Raw genomic sequence first — 15,660 nt, forward strand, 5'->3', positions numbered from 1 at the left:
CATATAGATTCGCTGCGTTGCTTTGACAAGAATTAATTCGTTTCTGTTCATAGATTTCCCCGGACAATTTAGAAGCCCGAGCACATAGCATTTAAAGTCAAGACACAATTGGCCTGGGTTATCTGTGCAATTTGGCGCAATACTTCCAACCTTTTTGCCAGGAAAATCTTAACGGCCAGGCTTCTGTTGGCTTTCTCGGGAAATGTACCATTTATCAGGACTGTTGATAACTTCCCATGAAGCGTGACATGGGGAACGGAGAGGGTCTTCTGGAGGCCGCTCGCCCAGTGATGGGACTGCTCTATCCAAAAAACATGACGTCATGATGATGGCCATTGCTTCATGCGTTTTCCACGCCTGTTTACATTCATTCTCACCTCTCTATCACCGTGGATCCAAGGAGGATACCACTCATCCATTGCCTCTGGTCTTCTGGAACCATCATTCCCCCTCCTCACATTGGAAGTCTTGCACGTTGAGCAGTGAAATGAGCGCGTCATGTAGCGCGTCCTGTACATTTTATACAAAAACCATTGCATGTGTGGTATTTCGGTAGATCTAGAGATGCGGCTGAATAGATTTTTGGTGGGGTTCTCTGCCGTTGCATGTAATCTGTGCAAACAATTCTAACAAACATGGAAAGGTTGGTGAACAAAAACAACGAAAATCAGCGTTGTGGCTCACTTTGCCAGAGATTGGTGAACAAATGGCTACATGATAATTGTCCAAATACTGGAATACCCAGGGTTGTCTTCTCTCCAAAAATATACTTTTTGTGGGAGGTTTTGAGCTGGTGGGCCAGTAAACCGTCCCAAATGAGCCATTATTCAGGTTTGGAAAAGGGAACGTTTCATTTTGTCCCTCGTAACTATCAGAAAACCATAAAATCCTACACATATGGGGTATTTATGAATATATTTGCTACAATTTGGGTCAACTGAACTCGCTTGGGGATTGTTTTCATAGGATTCTTTTTTAATAATTTCATTATTTTAATGTATTATACAAACTAAATGTTGGACTATACATCTAGAATATGCCCTTAAAAATAAATAAATGAAATTTTTTTTTTGCATGGGTACATAGAAAAGAAGAACCATTACAAGTTGGTGACAGTGTGTACTCCATCTGTATTGATCTGCTTAGTGGGACCTCCAAAGTCTGTAACTTTACATCACCGATAATAAATATCACCTTTGCTAAAGACTCATCTTCTCTTGGGCCAGTTGATGTTAACTGTGGTCTTGAGTCCTGACTCTTGTTTTAGCCTGGAAACGAGTGTATTTCATTGTAAGCTTTACCGCCGTTTTCTTTTTAAAGGGTTGCCTCTATCTGTTAATTATGTCTGATGAGTTGCCGCTTTGTAACTATGCAAATGCATGTATGTAATTCCCTGAATCCTCCTTTTTCAGATGCTGCTTACAGCTCATCACCGATTGCCCCAGTGCCATCCAGGAGGAACTTGATCTGATTCGTTCTCTTGGTTACCTCGAAGAGTTTGGAGTGAAGATTTTGCCCTTGCAAGGTATAGTCCCTTCTTTTGCATTGGTCATTGAAAGCACAACTGCTTAATATGTTCACTGTTGCCTTCCCAATCAGTGATGTTTGTGGCTGATATTGTTGCACTTCATGTCCCACCATAGGTGGTCCGTAGGCTGCCTCCCACACATTTTCCAGCCGTAGAGCAAATCCTGAAGATGTAATTTTTGGCCGGATAGCCCAACCCAATTCTACCGTAGACTCCCAGACTCATCCTATAATGCAGCCTTGTGACCAGATACCACTCTACCCAATGATCATGCCCAGCCACGAGACATCGGTCTTTGCACCTAACATTTTAACACCCGTGTGTGCCATGAAGTTCATTAAAAGGATATTCCAGCCAGTGTGTGCAGTTTAATGCATGTAACAGCTGAGTACCCCAAATTACCGGTTTCTTTCCCGTGCAAATGCCCAGCGGGATTCAGCAGAATTCCCTCATGTTTCTGTCAGTACTTCAGCAAGACATGCCAAATACATGCCAGTGCTTGCCAGTGCGCACGAGTGGTATACTCACTGGCGGCCAGCTCCAGGGCTAACTAACATGAGTTCTAGGCTCGCAATGATCTCAAGACCGGTCTGAGGGTCTGCAGCTTCTTCTTAAGGTGAGTACTTTTTCCCCTGCCGGTTAGCATATGCTTATTAAGGCACTCACAAAGTACTTTGACATTCATTCTGCATTCTTCATCTGGGAGGCTGCATGGGACTCTAGCCTTTGTCCCTATAAAGTTTTTTTAAAATGCTCTTCTGTTATTTCAAAACAGTGTATTGAAAAACTGCCATAACAAATCCATTTTAAATGTGCTAGTAAATCATAGACGAGAACTCAAATTGTCTCGTATGTGGAGTTCTTGTTTTGCCTAGAGGTAGCCTCCCCCTTTATAACGCCATGCGTGAAATGTGTTCCGTTTGTGACATCCAAACATCTGTAAGCTTCTCTGTGATGCTGCCGGCTGGAGAGCCTCTGGGGTCGTTTCTCTTGGTAGAACTACGCCCCCCCCCCCCCCCATTAATATGCTTCAAAGTAGGAGCCGGAAGGTGGATGCTGAAATGAGAATCTTGCGCGTCTGTGTAATGGCACAGACATTAAGAAATGATTAGTTTGGCCAAGGGGAGCTCTGGGGGCATGTTCTCAGTTGCCTTGTTTTCCATACCTCATACGGGAGCCGTTGATCTTACTGCGCTGCACTGCTTTGGGATTCTTTCCGATGTCAGTCGTCGAGCGGCTTGGGATAATGTTGTCTGAGTTTCGTTCTTGGTTGTTGTAAATTCGTATGTTAGCGAAAGCTAATTGCAGCATCAGCTCTCTATAGCAGAAAGACCTTGGGGACCATGGCTTCAAGTCATACTAGTTCAAAGCTAAGTCGGTGATACTTTCCTCTGATGTGTTTGGTTAGCATATTACTTACAGAGCCCTCTGCTAATATTGACACCCTTGGTAAATATGAGCAAAAAAACAATAATACTCTGCTCTCACGGATATCAAACACTTGCAAACACAACACAGATTTATCCCCCCCCCCCCAAAAAAAATACAAAATATTAAATGTATGTGTGGTACAATTATTGGCACCCCTGTGAATTCTTATGAGAAAAAATATATTTGAAGTATATTCCCATTGATATTTAATTTTTTTAGTACACCAGGGTGTTCCACAGGGGTATAAATATTAGGTTACACATAGGCTAAATTCCCTTAGTTATTCATTACAATGGATAAGACCAAGCAATATAGCTGTGGTGTTTGGTTGAATGATTCCCAAAATGGGAAGTGACTATAGAAAAATAGCAAAATCATTGAGATTACCCATTTCCCACATAAGGGTGATAATTAAGAAGTTCCAGTCAACTGGAAATGTTGTGAATTAACCTGGAAGAGGACGCGTCTCTATATTGTCTCAATGCTCGGTGAAGAGGATGGTTTGAGTGGCCAAGGATCACAGCTGGAGAAGTAGATAAGTTACCTACATCCTGGAGTCAGAAAGTCTCCAAAACTACAATCCGATATCGCTTACATGACCACAAGTTGTTTGGAAGTGTTTCAAGAACAAAGACTCTACTGTGATCCAAAAACAAAGTCAATCATCTGAAGTTCCAGTAGTGTCTGGCAAACTGAAAATAGGATTGGGTTCTATGGTCAGATGAAAAAAATGCTGTTTGGCAATAAACACCAGAGGTGGGTTTGGAGCACACAGAGAGGTAGCCATATAGAAAAGTACCTCATGCCCACGGTTGAATATGGTGGTGGCTCTTTAAGGTTTTGGGGCTGTTTTTCTTGCCTGGGCATTATGTTGGGATACATGGCATCATCGACTCTATGAAATATCAACAGATATTAAATGAACACCTGACTGCCTCTGCCAGAAGGCTTAAAATGGACAGTGGTTGGATCTTCCAGCAGGACAATGATCCAAAACACACATCGGCACAAAAATGGTTTACTGACCATAAAGTCATGTTCCTGTCATGGCCATCCCAGTCCCCTAACTTAAACCCCATAGAAAACCCGTGGGGCGAGCTGAAGAGGAGAGTCCACCAGCATCAGCCTCGGAATTTGAAGGATCTGGAGAGATTCCGTATGGAGGATATGGTCTCAGATCCCTCGCCATGTGTTCTCCAACCTCATCGGACATTATAGGAGAAGACCCAGAGCTGTTATCTTGGCAGAGAGGGGTAGCACAAAGTATCAACCAAAAGGGTGCCAATAATTGTGCCACACACATATTTAACTTTGGTTGTTGTTTTTATAAGTCTGTGTTGTGTTTGCAATGCAGGTTAATGTGTAGTTGTTGAAGAAAGGATGATTCTGTGATCTATGTATCGATGGCCATATTTTGTAAATTAGTTAGCAGACACCTTCAGGTCTCAGGGACTTTCATTTTTTTTTCAAATGGAACCCTGAACCCGTTCAGCCCATTTTTCTAAAATAAAGACTCGGACCTTAACCAGTCGTTGATCTTGTTTAGATTTACTGTATGACGCTCGACCACTTCTGCTGAAGGCTGTTCCACGTATCTACCACCCTTTCTTGTTTCTTGTTGAATAGTTTGTTTTTTAGTCTCCGTTACTGTTGTGAGACTAGGGAAAGAATAATTGAATTGATTTCATTTTTTGCCGAGTGTCCAAATGTTCCATGTCTGGCGCATGTCTGGGTTTCAGCCCTTAGAATAAATGTAATGTATACTTTTTTTTCCGTTGGCTGTGACACACTTATTTTTTACAGGTGACAGAACCACTTCTGACCCCTTCTCCGGTGCTATATACTGGTGCTTTACTAAATAAAAGAAGCATTTTGTGTCCGCGCGCCTGTCTAACACCCATAAGTAGATGGCGGATTATCACAGGAAATGAGGAGGAAATTGTCCACTTTTCTGAACACATACGGCATTTTGCATTTCTATTCCTGTTTTCCACAATCAGATCCCCTCGTGCTCCTTCCAGACTTCAGCGAGAAAAAAAACATTTTCAGTTTTCACCGAAATGCCTCTGACACCCGCTGAAATTTTCCGTAGCTCTTTTAGAGTAAAATTACTTTAGATATATATTTTCCAGCAAGCTTTTGTGATATGAAATGCGGAATTTATGTATTTTTTTGTCCCATCAAAACCAGGTCTATTTTACACGACAGGCTTACTACGGCTTTACTATGTATTTCTTCAACTTCTAGTAAACTCTCACATATTACATATTCATTTTTCTGCACAAGTAGGACATTCTTTTTAAACCATATTTATACATGCTGTATTTAAGGCATTATTTTTTTCTGAATAATAGTCCAAAAAAGGAAAACAACAACAAAACAAACAGTTATTCACATTTGTACAGGTATAGAAATGATATACAGTTGCCTGATTTGATGAACAAGCTATATGCCTACATGATTTTCATTTATGTAAACTTTTTTTTGTTATTTTTTTTGGTGTTTTTTTTTTTTTTTTTTTTTAGCTCTACCTAACCCTTACAAACTCCCCACTTCCTAAGTACCACACTAACTTTGTTCTCTTACAATTCTTCATCTCTCTGCTGCTTCACCCCCCCCCCCAGGTTTCTGGCTTGCAGGACCACTGCACATGGTCTCCACTAGCCATCTCCAACTCTAGGGGTCTAATGAGTATGCGCAGATGGTAGTTCAATTGCTTTCTGTCTGAGCACTTTTTTGACCATGCTTGGTGGTTTGAAGCAGTAATATGGGATACTTGTTTAAGGGTTTGTGATTTGGGGCAGCGCTTAGCTTAATTTATATGACTTTATGACCTCTTGATAGTGTATGTAATCGAGCGAGACATTTAGAAGAATATATTATATATATATATTATATATATATATATATATATATATATATATATATATATATATATATATATATATTATAATCTCTGTTTCATTAATATATGTCTTAAAGCTGTAGACCACTGGATGCACTAATATCCATTCTGAGCTTATAAATGACATTGAATATACCTGTCAATTAAAACTTTAAAAAAGATGTTCATTTTTTTTGTTTTCTCTACTTTTTCCTGATCGTGCTAAAGAACTGTAATCCAAATATTTCCAAATTTGGTTTAATGAATGTGTCATTGTGAATATAAAAAGCAGCCATATCAATCAAGCTTCATTTGGCAGTAATTATCCTATAGAACATTACACTGAGGGGTTATTAGGTATATTTCTACATGTTGGTGGGGATTTAGACAGCTCACGGAAGGATAATCTGCTTCAGAGCACATTAGTTCTACTCGCAGTCAGAGCTTTAGCTTTTCGTAAGTCAACGGCAGTGACAAAGGAGGGGGGACCGACATGGTTTAAGAGCCAGGGTGTCTACTAAATCCTGCTCATTTGGCGAATAAATTGTTGCCAAATTAATTGTGAATTTCCCCATTAAAGAAGAATGCAAAACCCACTTCCATCTCTGTAGCTAGAATTTACCTGCCTCCTGTACAACCCCTCACTACCTCTCACTCCATACCTTATGTTCCTCCTTACCCCATGTCCTCTAGATTGTAAGCTTGTGAGCCGGTCCCTCTCTATCTAATGTATCGGTTTGTCTTAGTCTGGCAGTTCTAGTCTTGTCATATCCCTTGAATATATGTATTTCAAGAAGTGCTGCGTAAATTGTTGGCGTTATATAAATAAAAGATATTAATAATAATGTAGATTATAGTAGTTGGTACTTTTAATGTGCTTTAAAAAATCAGAAAAATACAGCATTTACCTAAGGCTGAAGCTGCAGATACAGAGCTGCAACTGCCCTTCATTTGGCTTGATGGCTCTTCTCCCTAATTAACTGCTTGAAGCAGCCAATCACTGACAGGAAAGCACTTCCATTGATTTCAATGGGTGCACTTCCCATCCATCCTGCAGAGTTTGCTGAGCCAAACAAAAAGTGCTAAACATTTCTATTAATAATTTACAATGTTATACTCTGAAATGTATAGGCTTTAGGGGTAAATAGTAATTTTATAAAAATGCAAAATATAAACCAATTTCATGTTGGCAAACAATAAAGGGTAATCCTTCCAATACCCCACTCACCTGCCTACCTGTTTAAGGTGAGTATTCACCCGCCTCGTCACTGTCTTTGTCAAAGTTGTTACTTTGAATGATCACGTATAACATCACAATAATGTCTAAAAACTAGCCAGCCATACATGAACTCAAGAGGAATAATCGCTTGCCCTGTGTCAGCTGACAAATGGAGTTAATTTTCTGATCATTGCTCATCCTTACGCTCGGCTTTCCGCTGGATGTAAAAGGTCAGCGCGCAGAACAGCACAACTTTATCTGAAGCATGGTGTTACCCCGTCTCACCTTCATTTGTTTTAATGACCGTGTGAAAATGTCAGCACACAGGGCGCTCCCGGTAGCGGCACATTTCCGCGGCTCTCTGCATATCCTGGATCTGTGTTGTCATTTGTAGCAGATAATGTTCATTTTATTAGCGCCTATGGTTTATGACATGTAGACTACTGGGGAACGTTATACAGAATGCTACAAAAAAAAAGTAGTAAAAAAAAAAAAATAGCAGTGGGGCGTTGTAGTCATTAGTGCCTCCAGAAAGTAGCGTTTTTTGTATGTACTCTGCAGATGGCGTGCATCAGAGAGTTTACCCTTATGGAGGAATAATAATAACCTCTTTTACCATTGTATTGTACGCAAGTAATAGTAGAGAAGATGATTAGCTGAACGCAGAGTTTCACTTTTTATGTGCTTTTAAACTATGGTGCTTTCAGCTGTGTTATTATACAAATCTTTTTCAAGATATTCTGGCATAAAAACTGTCAGGATTCAGCACAAGCATCCAGCTGGAGTACAACGTTCTTTATTCTGTACCAAGCCAGCTGTTACTGGGAGCTATGCTCTGTACTTGTTTCCTTTTGCCTGCCTTTGTAATATTTTCATTCTGGGAATACACTTGTCTTGATCTCGGCCTGTGCCTGGATCGCACTGATGCACTTATCTGCCCAAATCTCTTTCCAAGGTACATTGTGCCTCCCTACTTTGTTCTAAGGCTACTGCTTGGGCATGGAGACCGGGACTTCGCTTATGGCATCCACCGTAATGCACTAACCACTAGACATGATACAAATATTATTACTCCAGAAAACACGTACTAAGCTAGTTTGATTAGCGTCATGTAAAACGATGGATATCCATGGGCATCAAAGCCGTTAATGTATCGTCACGCCAATGACAGCGATAGGAACCACATGAACAACTGGACCAGTCAATGAACTGGGCCCAAGAATCTGGAATGTCAGAAGCCGAACAGCCAGCAGAAGCCGAGTCACAAGCAAGCCGGGTCAGAACCAGTTTGGGAAGTTAACAGAAGCCAAATCAGAAGACAGGAATGAGGTAGCTGGACAAGCCGGGTCAGAATCAAAACCGAGTCCAAAACAGATACATCAAACTGAGTGAAACTGAACGCACACAAGCGGGACAAAAGAGGCACCAATTAAGGGCAATGTCAGACTGCAGACTATATGTTTAAATACCTTACTTCCGAGGTCATGAAGGGGTTGAACCTTGGTAAAAGCTTTGCGGTGACGTCATTTGCGTGAGTGCCTACTCAAGGAATCCAATGTACAGCGGTCACGTGGGCTTCCACAGTGAGATAAGCCAGGACGCAAAATCTCACCACTGCCCCCTTTTTGTTTCCTTACTTAAGGGAAACAAATTCAGTGGTGAGTTATCTGTGATAAAGAGCGGGGTACCGCTTGAAACGCGTCAGATTTGGGGTTTCCTGTGTACTGGATGCACAGGTGTGAACTATGCTTTTTAATCATTAAGTAAAATAAAGCTGGAAGTTTTTTTTTTTTCAAATGCTGGATCGATCCCTTTGTTTTTTTTTGTATATGTTTAAATACCTTACTTCCGAGGTCATGAAGGGGTTGAACCTTGGTAAAAGCTTTGCGGTGACGTCATTTGCGTGAGTGCCTACTCAAGGAATCCAATGTACAGCGGTCACGTGGGCTTCCACAGTGAGATAAGCCAGGACGCAAAATAATGGAGGAAGGGGTTCATCGTGGGATGTCACCGCTGTTTGTCGGGTAAGTCCGAACTTATTTTTCAGGAATACATTTGCCAACGCTATGTTTCAGAACTACGTCAATTTTTTATGTATATTTCACGTGGCATTTGTGTTGCCATGTGAATGGGGCATATTAGGAGGCTTAGTCAGAGAAATGATGGTTTGTTTTCTCCTGTGATTGGCAAAGGGGTTGTACTAAAAGCCACAAGACCTAATGAAAAACAATGCTTTGGTATAGAGATGGGTAGCACACAATGGAGGAAAACCACCCCCTCTCAATACCAAGCTCGAAAAAGAAGACAAATTAAATACTAAGTATATTATTTCCTCAGCATCGTCTATCGTCCCGTTTCCTTATGGGAAATAGAATGAAGCTGGATTTAGAAGTGGAGCTAGACAAGAGGTGCAGAGTAAGTGGAACCAAGTTGCCACTCTTACCTACTCACAGATCTAAGACCGCCGACACGGATCTCGCAGATCTAAGACCACCCCCAAGGATCCTAAAGATTTCAGTGCATGTTCAGCGTACGAGTACTGTTTTCCAATGTTTTCATGTAACCACTTTGTCATACGAACATTGTGGCTGTTAACTAATATGCCTCCTAATATTTTATTTTTGTTGCTAATAAAGGAACTTACATGTGTAAAAGGTCAAGTAGAGTTTATTGTGTTTGAAAACAATCTAAATCTAAATTTGAAAAATCTAAAAAATTCAATCAGTGTCCACCCCACTTCCCCATGCCCTGTATCTTCTAGGTGAAACGCTCTGCAAATCTGGAGGCAGCCATTGTTGTCAGTCATGTGCAAATTTGGGTGCCTTTCCCTGCTCAAACACCACACTGAGCTGATTCCTGAGCTAATTAAGTCCGTTCCTCCATTGACCTTCACTAATCGGAATGCCTGACTGGCTGATTAGGACTCAGCCATTCTTTTTGTGTGATAAATAGTGAGCTTGTTTTTTGGTAGATTTGGCCAAGATAACTGATCTAGGACATTAAACGGCTAATATGCAGCTCCCTAAAAACATGATATAATGCAAAATGAGCTTTGGATTTTTTAAAAAAGAAAACAGCGTAATATTTTTGAAGTCATTTTTGTAATTAGATAAAGAATGCAAAGAATGGTGTGAGTTCTCCTTTAAGTATTCCTTAGTGTATTCACTTTCTGCCATTTACATGGGGATGAGAATGGCAGTTGATAGGAGTTTGGTTCACATATTACATGTGAGGAATACTAAATTATAATAGCTCTTAATGTTTGTAGCGTTTCTTGTTTTTATTTTTAGCCGTATTAATTTCTAGCTACCTTTTACCTGCCGTCCTGCTCGGAGTCTGTAACCGTATCCTTTAATGTTCCATTTCATTGTGGGTTGAAATGTATTCGTTCCTTGCAGCCGTTGCACTATAGTATGACATTTCTTTAAATATGTGAAGTCTCGACCCCTCTTCTTTGTGCATAAAAGCCCTTTTCACAAAGTGAGCTTTTAGACCTGCGTTTAGAAAGTTCACTGAATTAGGAAACGGAATCCATTCCCCTGGTATGATTTGCTTCAGCTATACGGGAATGCGCTAAGTCCATTAGAAAGCTATTGAAAAATGAAATGTTCTTTCTTAAAAAATAGGGGAAATTCATATTATGACATTTTTTTTACAATAAAAAGTCTGTTTTCAGTACTTTGGGCAGCTCATAGAAATTAAACTGACACGATACTGTTTTGTACACAGACAACAGTCAAGGCTCTTATAATGTAGCTTTGGGGCTTATTCACTAAATGGAGAGTTTGTAGTTTTAACCCCATCATTTTACTATTCATTATGAAGCATAAACAATGGCAGGTTTTTCCAGAGAAAAGGAGCTGGGCAGGCCCTGTATAATGTATAACTCCATTGTGTCTAATTACTTAGGGGAAAGTTGACAGGAGAGTTGCGGCTTCAACCTTCTCACTTCACTTTTACATTATGAAGGGCCACAGGGAGCTTCTGCTTCAAGATGATCTTGGCTGGCCCTGTGTAATGTATAGCTAAATCAATGCAGGTTCTCTAAAGTCTCCTCAGCCATTTAATTATACATTATATAGAGCCAGCTAAACCATTCACATTGGAGCCATTTTCTTGGGTTGGTCTACATTGTGAATAATAAAGTCAGGGAGCTGAAACTGCCCCTTTAGTGAATAAACCCCTATGGATAAGGAGGCGTCATACGTGTGTAGTTGACGTTCATGTAATTTTACTGAGTTAATTGAGCTTCCTTCTGGTTGGAATAAGGCATTGTGCTTCATTAGAAACGGTGAGATCCCCTTTCTAGGAGGAAGTCCCTAAAATCTGTAGTTTAGGCTTCTTTATATCTGTTTTCCCCAAATGTATATATTTTTTAAACATATACAGATCATCTTGCACCACTGCCCGTATTGGAGTTTACCAATTATAAGATATTGATGTTTTCGATTCCTAATTTAAATGGAGCGTCCGGAATGAGATTCCAAACCCTCACGTTTTGCCTTTTTAATGAAAAATCTTAAAAACCCGGCTCCTTGTATTTTAAAACAACATGCGACCCAACTCCAATACGAGAGTTTTATTATTACGCTTTCTAGCGTTTAATAATCTCTGTCACATTAAATTGTAGATGAGAGGGAAGTTATTCTAAATATTTTCCTAGTGAAATAATAATTAAAAGTCAAGTCTGTGTTTGTTGCAATGTTTCCCCTTCTACGAAAGACTCTTGCATTCCGCGTTAATGTTCTTTTAATATCGCTACATGTTTAATACATAGGTTTTTACTGCAAAAAAAAAAAATGCTGTTAAGTAACGATGGAATTAATAATGTACGCGCCGCTTGAATATGTCTCTTCTGCCAAATGTTTCTATGTGCCCGAGTTATAAAAGAAATATGTATTGTACACGGGCGCGATTAGTAGCTTCAAGTTGTGTTTGGTTTTATAGCATTGGCGTCCTCCATGGAGTGCAACTGATTGAACCAACCTTTTCAATATTCTTTTTACTGCGGCAAACGATTTATATATGCAAAAGCCGAGACAATAAAACATCTGTTCTAAAAACAGACAAAGCATAAGGCATCAGCGCAAATTACCGACGTTAAATATTTTATAACAAGCCCATGATCACCAAGAATAATCAGAGAGCAGGGTTTAAAAAAAAAAAAAAAGAATAAAAAAAATTCTCTCTATTTTTAACAGGAATGTCAGAGACGGAGAATGTTTTGCCCCCACGCTCTTCCGTGCTTTGAGCTTATGTTTTACTGATAGCTTATGTTTTCAGGTGTGGGGTAACATGCAGTTCCACCTTCAGCCACCAGGGTGTCCAGCTGAACACTGTAGGCAGCGAAGCCACACTAGAGAGATTCTTTCTGTGTTCTATATTAATATTCTCTCCTGTTTCTCTGTCAATATGCTTTTGGTAGGTGGTTAAGCCCCTCTTTGTTGCGGTTCCATCCGTATTGTATATTCGGCAAGCCAACTAATTCCAAAGACTGTTTTCTTCGTCTGATGTCTTCTTACTGGAAAAAATCAATATGTCTAGGACAGGTACCAAAGGTTTCTTGCGCAATAATAGGTGCCTGCAGGTGTTCACTTTGTTCTTCTTGTTTTGTTCTACTTTAGGACTATTCAGGCGCACATGTTGATTAGGTATAATGGTTGTATACAGTTTGTGATATTATAACTCTTTCATTATCTTCTTTCTGGGTTTAGCATCTGGATTCTTCTTGCTTATTGTCGACGTGGAACATCTGTTTCTTTGTCGGGTGCTTTTCAACTATGATAAATGTCTATGCTTTTTGTTGTTGAGTCTTGGAAAATTGCTCGAGCCCAGAAACACCACGCGTGTTCGATTTACTGACTTCAATATATGGGCTACATTGATTTTGGGGCATCTTCAGCAAAAATATGAGTACGAATACAAAATGATGCACTTACGAGATGTTTTTAAGAGACGACAACCCATTCGCTGTTCCTGAGCAGAGCGTATTGATTAAAATATTCACCTCCAGTGAGTGTATTTGGAATTAGCAATTATATAAGTATAACTATTAAATCAACATAAATTGTTGCCCAGTTAATAAAAAAACAGGTATTCTTATTTATATATTATATCTAGATTTGGTTTTGGAGTCAATGGAATTACGTGTCCAGGGCTTTTGCCGAGAGTATAGGGAGTGAAGAGACTCTGTGAATTTGTACTTCCTTCCCAAAATATTCCCACATTGGCCTCTATTCACAAAGGTTCGGGTCGCTGTGAAGCCCATTTGTTAAGGACAAAAGTGAACTTCACAGTCAGCCGCAGCTCGACACAATTTGCATAGCGTGCATTCACAAAAATTTCAGAAACAAGTTATTAAAAAAAAAGAAATCTATAGTTTGTCTACCGAAATCATTTTATGCATTCGCTTAAAACCGTCTTTCGTACTTTTGATGTCAGATGTACGCATCATCAGCCGGAGTACTCAGCCACGCCAACTCTATTAAGTCAAACTAATTAAAAGAAGATACCAGTGCGGATTCTCAAGCAATTTTAGGCTTGAGTGCCATAATCACTAATACAATGTCTTCTGTGTGAAGAACGTCACGCTTCAGTAAAGAAACATTCATCATGTGAAGTGTATTTGGTATTTCTCAAATCTTAGAAACACCACTGTTCAATTTTAGAAATTACATTTCATGTGTCAAAAATAAGTATATATGTGGTCTGTTAGTTTATATGCAGAGAGACCATGAATTGATGTGTCTACAGAAAGTACCCAGGATTACTGCCTAAACATTGTTAAGAGATATATATATATATATATATATATATATATATATATATATTTATTTATTTATTTATTACGAACCTTCATGTTTGCGATCGAAGTATAAAAATACATTCTTGGAGCTTTCTTTGGTCATGAGATAATATCTATCCATCCATCATTATATGGATTATGGTAGCCTCTGAAAACATATCAACTACATACAGGTTTCATTACAGACCTGATCTCAAGTTCCCAAATCACTGACTCTGCATTATACTGATTTCTCATTATTATGTTTTTTTTTGTCTACTTAACGCTGCCCCAGGAAGCCTTCTATTTAGACAGCCCCATGACAACGTGTTATCACAGGTGCTATCGTCGATATGCAGTTCCACCGTGATTCAGCTGTATGCTGTACACGTCAAGGGTCCCGCGTGTCATTTATGCCGTTAACATAGTTGATTAGAGCATGGGCAGTCTTTGAATATAAGACAAGTGCGAGGGCTGAACTAGAGGTTTTCACTGCAGGATTGTTGGGACAAATGTTTATCAGCCATCAAAATCAAATCTCTCTTTCCAAAAATATATCGTTATTATAGACCTTAGGTGGTAAAAACAACATTTTATTTCTAAACGCATTGCCTTTTTCCTATAACCAAACCTAATTTGTGATAGAATGAAAACACCGCCTTCAGAGAGCCAATCTCGGGACGTTAATGACCTTAATGCATGTTTCTGCCTTTAAATTCTGTATTGCAGCTGGTGAAAACCTTTAGTAGATGAGCACAGTTTATTGAATTGACGTAATGTTCCTGAAATAATGTTGGATTATTATATGTCCTTTTTTTCATATATTCACAGTGCGTTTGTGTGCTGACCGCCTAAGTCTCATCAAGAAATGCATCTCTCAGAGCCCTATGAGCTACAAGCAGTCCGCAAAACTCTTGGCACTCGCAAGTTTGCTGAGAGTAGCAGGTAAAACACCATAACCCCCCCGAAGCGTGAAATGTATTCATGTATCACTCCAGAGCTCATGTGATAATTGTGTGTAACAAAATGATGCGCATGAATTATAAACATTCACCGTTTTAAAGAAATAGTGCAATTTGAGATTGGAAAGATTTATGCGAGGACATGTTCCAAACTTGATCCAAAGGAAACGACAATTTTATCTACCTCTGATAGCCTTACAGAGAAAGTCTCATGGAGATAAAAAAACATTTTCCCCTTGCATCAAATTCAGTGCTATTACGCTGCTGTCTGTTCTCACTTGAGTTCTCAAACCTTTTATGTATTTTTTAAAGACCCTTGCGTGTCACTGAAAATGCTTGTTGTTTCTCGAGTGTTAACATGTCAGGTTATGCAACCTCATGCAAGTCTGGCCAGTCGTGCTAACTCTCGACTTCTTAGTAAATAGATCCAATTGGTTTTATAAAGTTTAAAAAAATAAATAAATAAATAAATAAATAAAAAATAGATCCAATTGACCTGCAGCTACTGCCGTGGGCATAACGTTGCATTTGCTCTTTCTTCTCTTTGCATACAGCATTGGCCTTTTGGATATTATCGCTTGGGTTATTGCACCGGTGCCCGCAGGCTGTAATTGCAGCAGAAGTCATAGATTAATTCAGAGTGTTTTAGCTGCAGCTCAGCCGTAACTAATTTCTCTGTGTGGCTGTGTGCGTCTGGTGCCAAAGGACTGTACTATCGACTTATTCTTTTCTCGTGGAATTATGTAGCCCCAGGCTCAATAAGTACTGTCGTTTACACTGAAACTCTCACTTTTTGTAGTAAGTTTTGGAATAAAAAATACTGTATTGTTAACTTCTGTTCACAGTAAAAAT

General features: G+C 39.5%; 1 protein-coding gene across 1 annotated transcript in view; it reads left to right on the plus strand.

The window, feature by feature from the left end:
- Window positions 1-15,660, plus strand: part of LOC149288346 (NBAS subunit of NRZ tethering complex-like) — a 278,953-nt gene that overhangs the window by 107,567 nt on the left and 155,726 nt on the right. The window contains exons 31-32 of the mRNA XM_089491881.1: window positions 1,413-1,525; window positions 14,678-14,791. Coding sequence (XP_089348007.1) covers window positions 1,413-1,525; window positions 14,678-14,791 — 227 coding nt within the window. The remainder of the gene's footprint in view (window positions 1-1,412; window positions 1,526-14,677; window positions 14,792-15,660) is intronic.

Source organism: Sceloporus occidentalis, unplaced genomic scaffold (assembly GCF_023333645.1).
Source record: "Sceloporus occidentalis isolate IW3139 unplaced genomic scaffold, rSceOcc1.0.p SCAF_52, whole genome shotgun sequence".
NCBI lineage: Eukaryota > Metazoa > Chordata > Lepidosauria > Squamata > Phrynosomatidae > Sceloporus > Sceloporus occidentalis.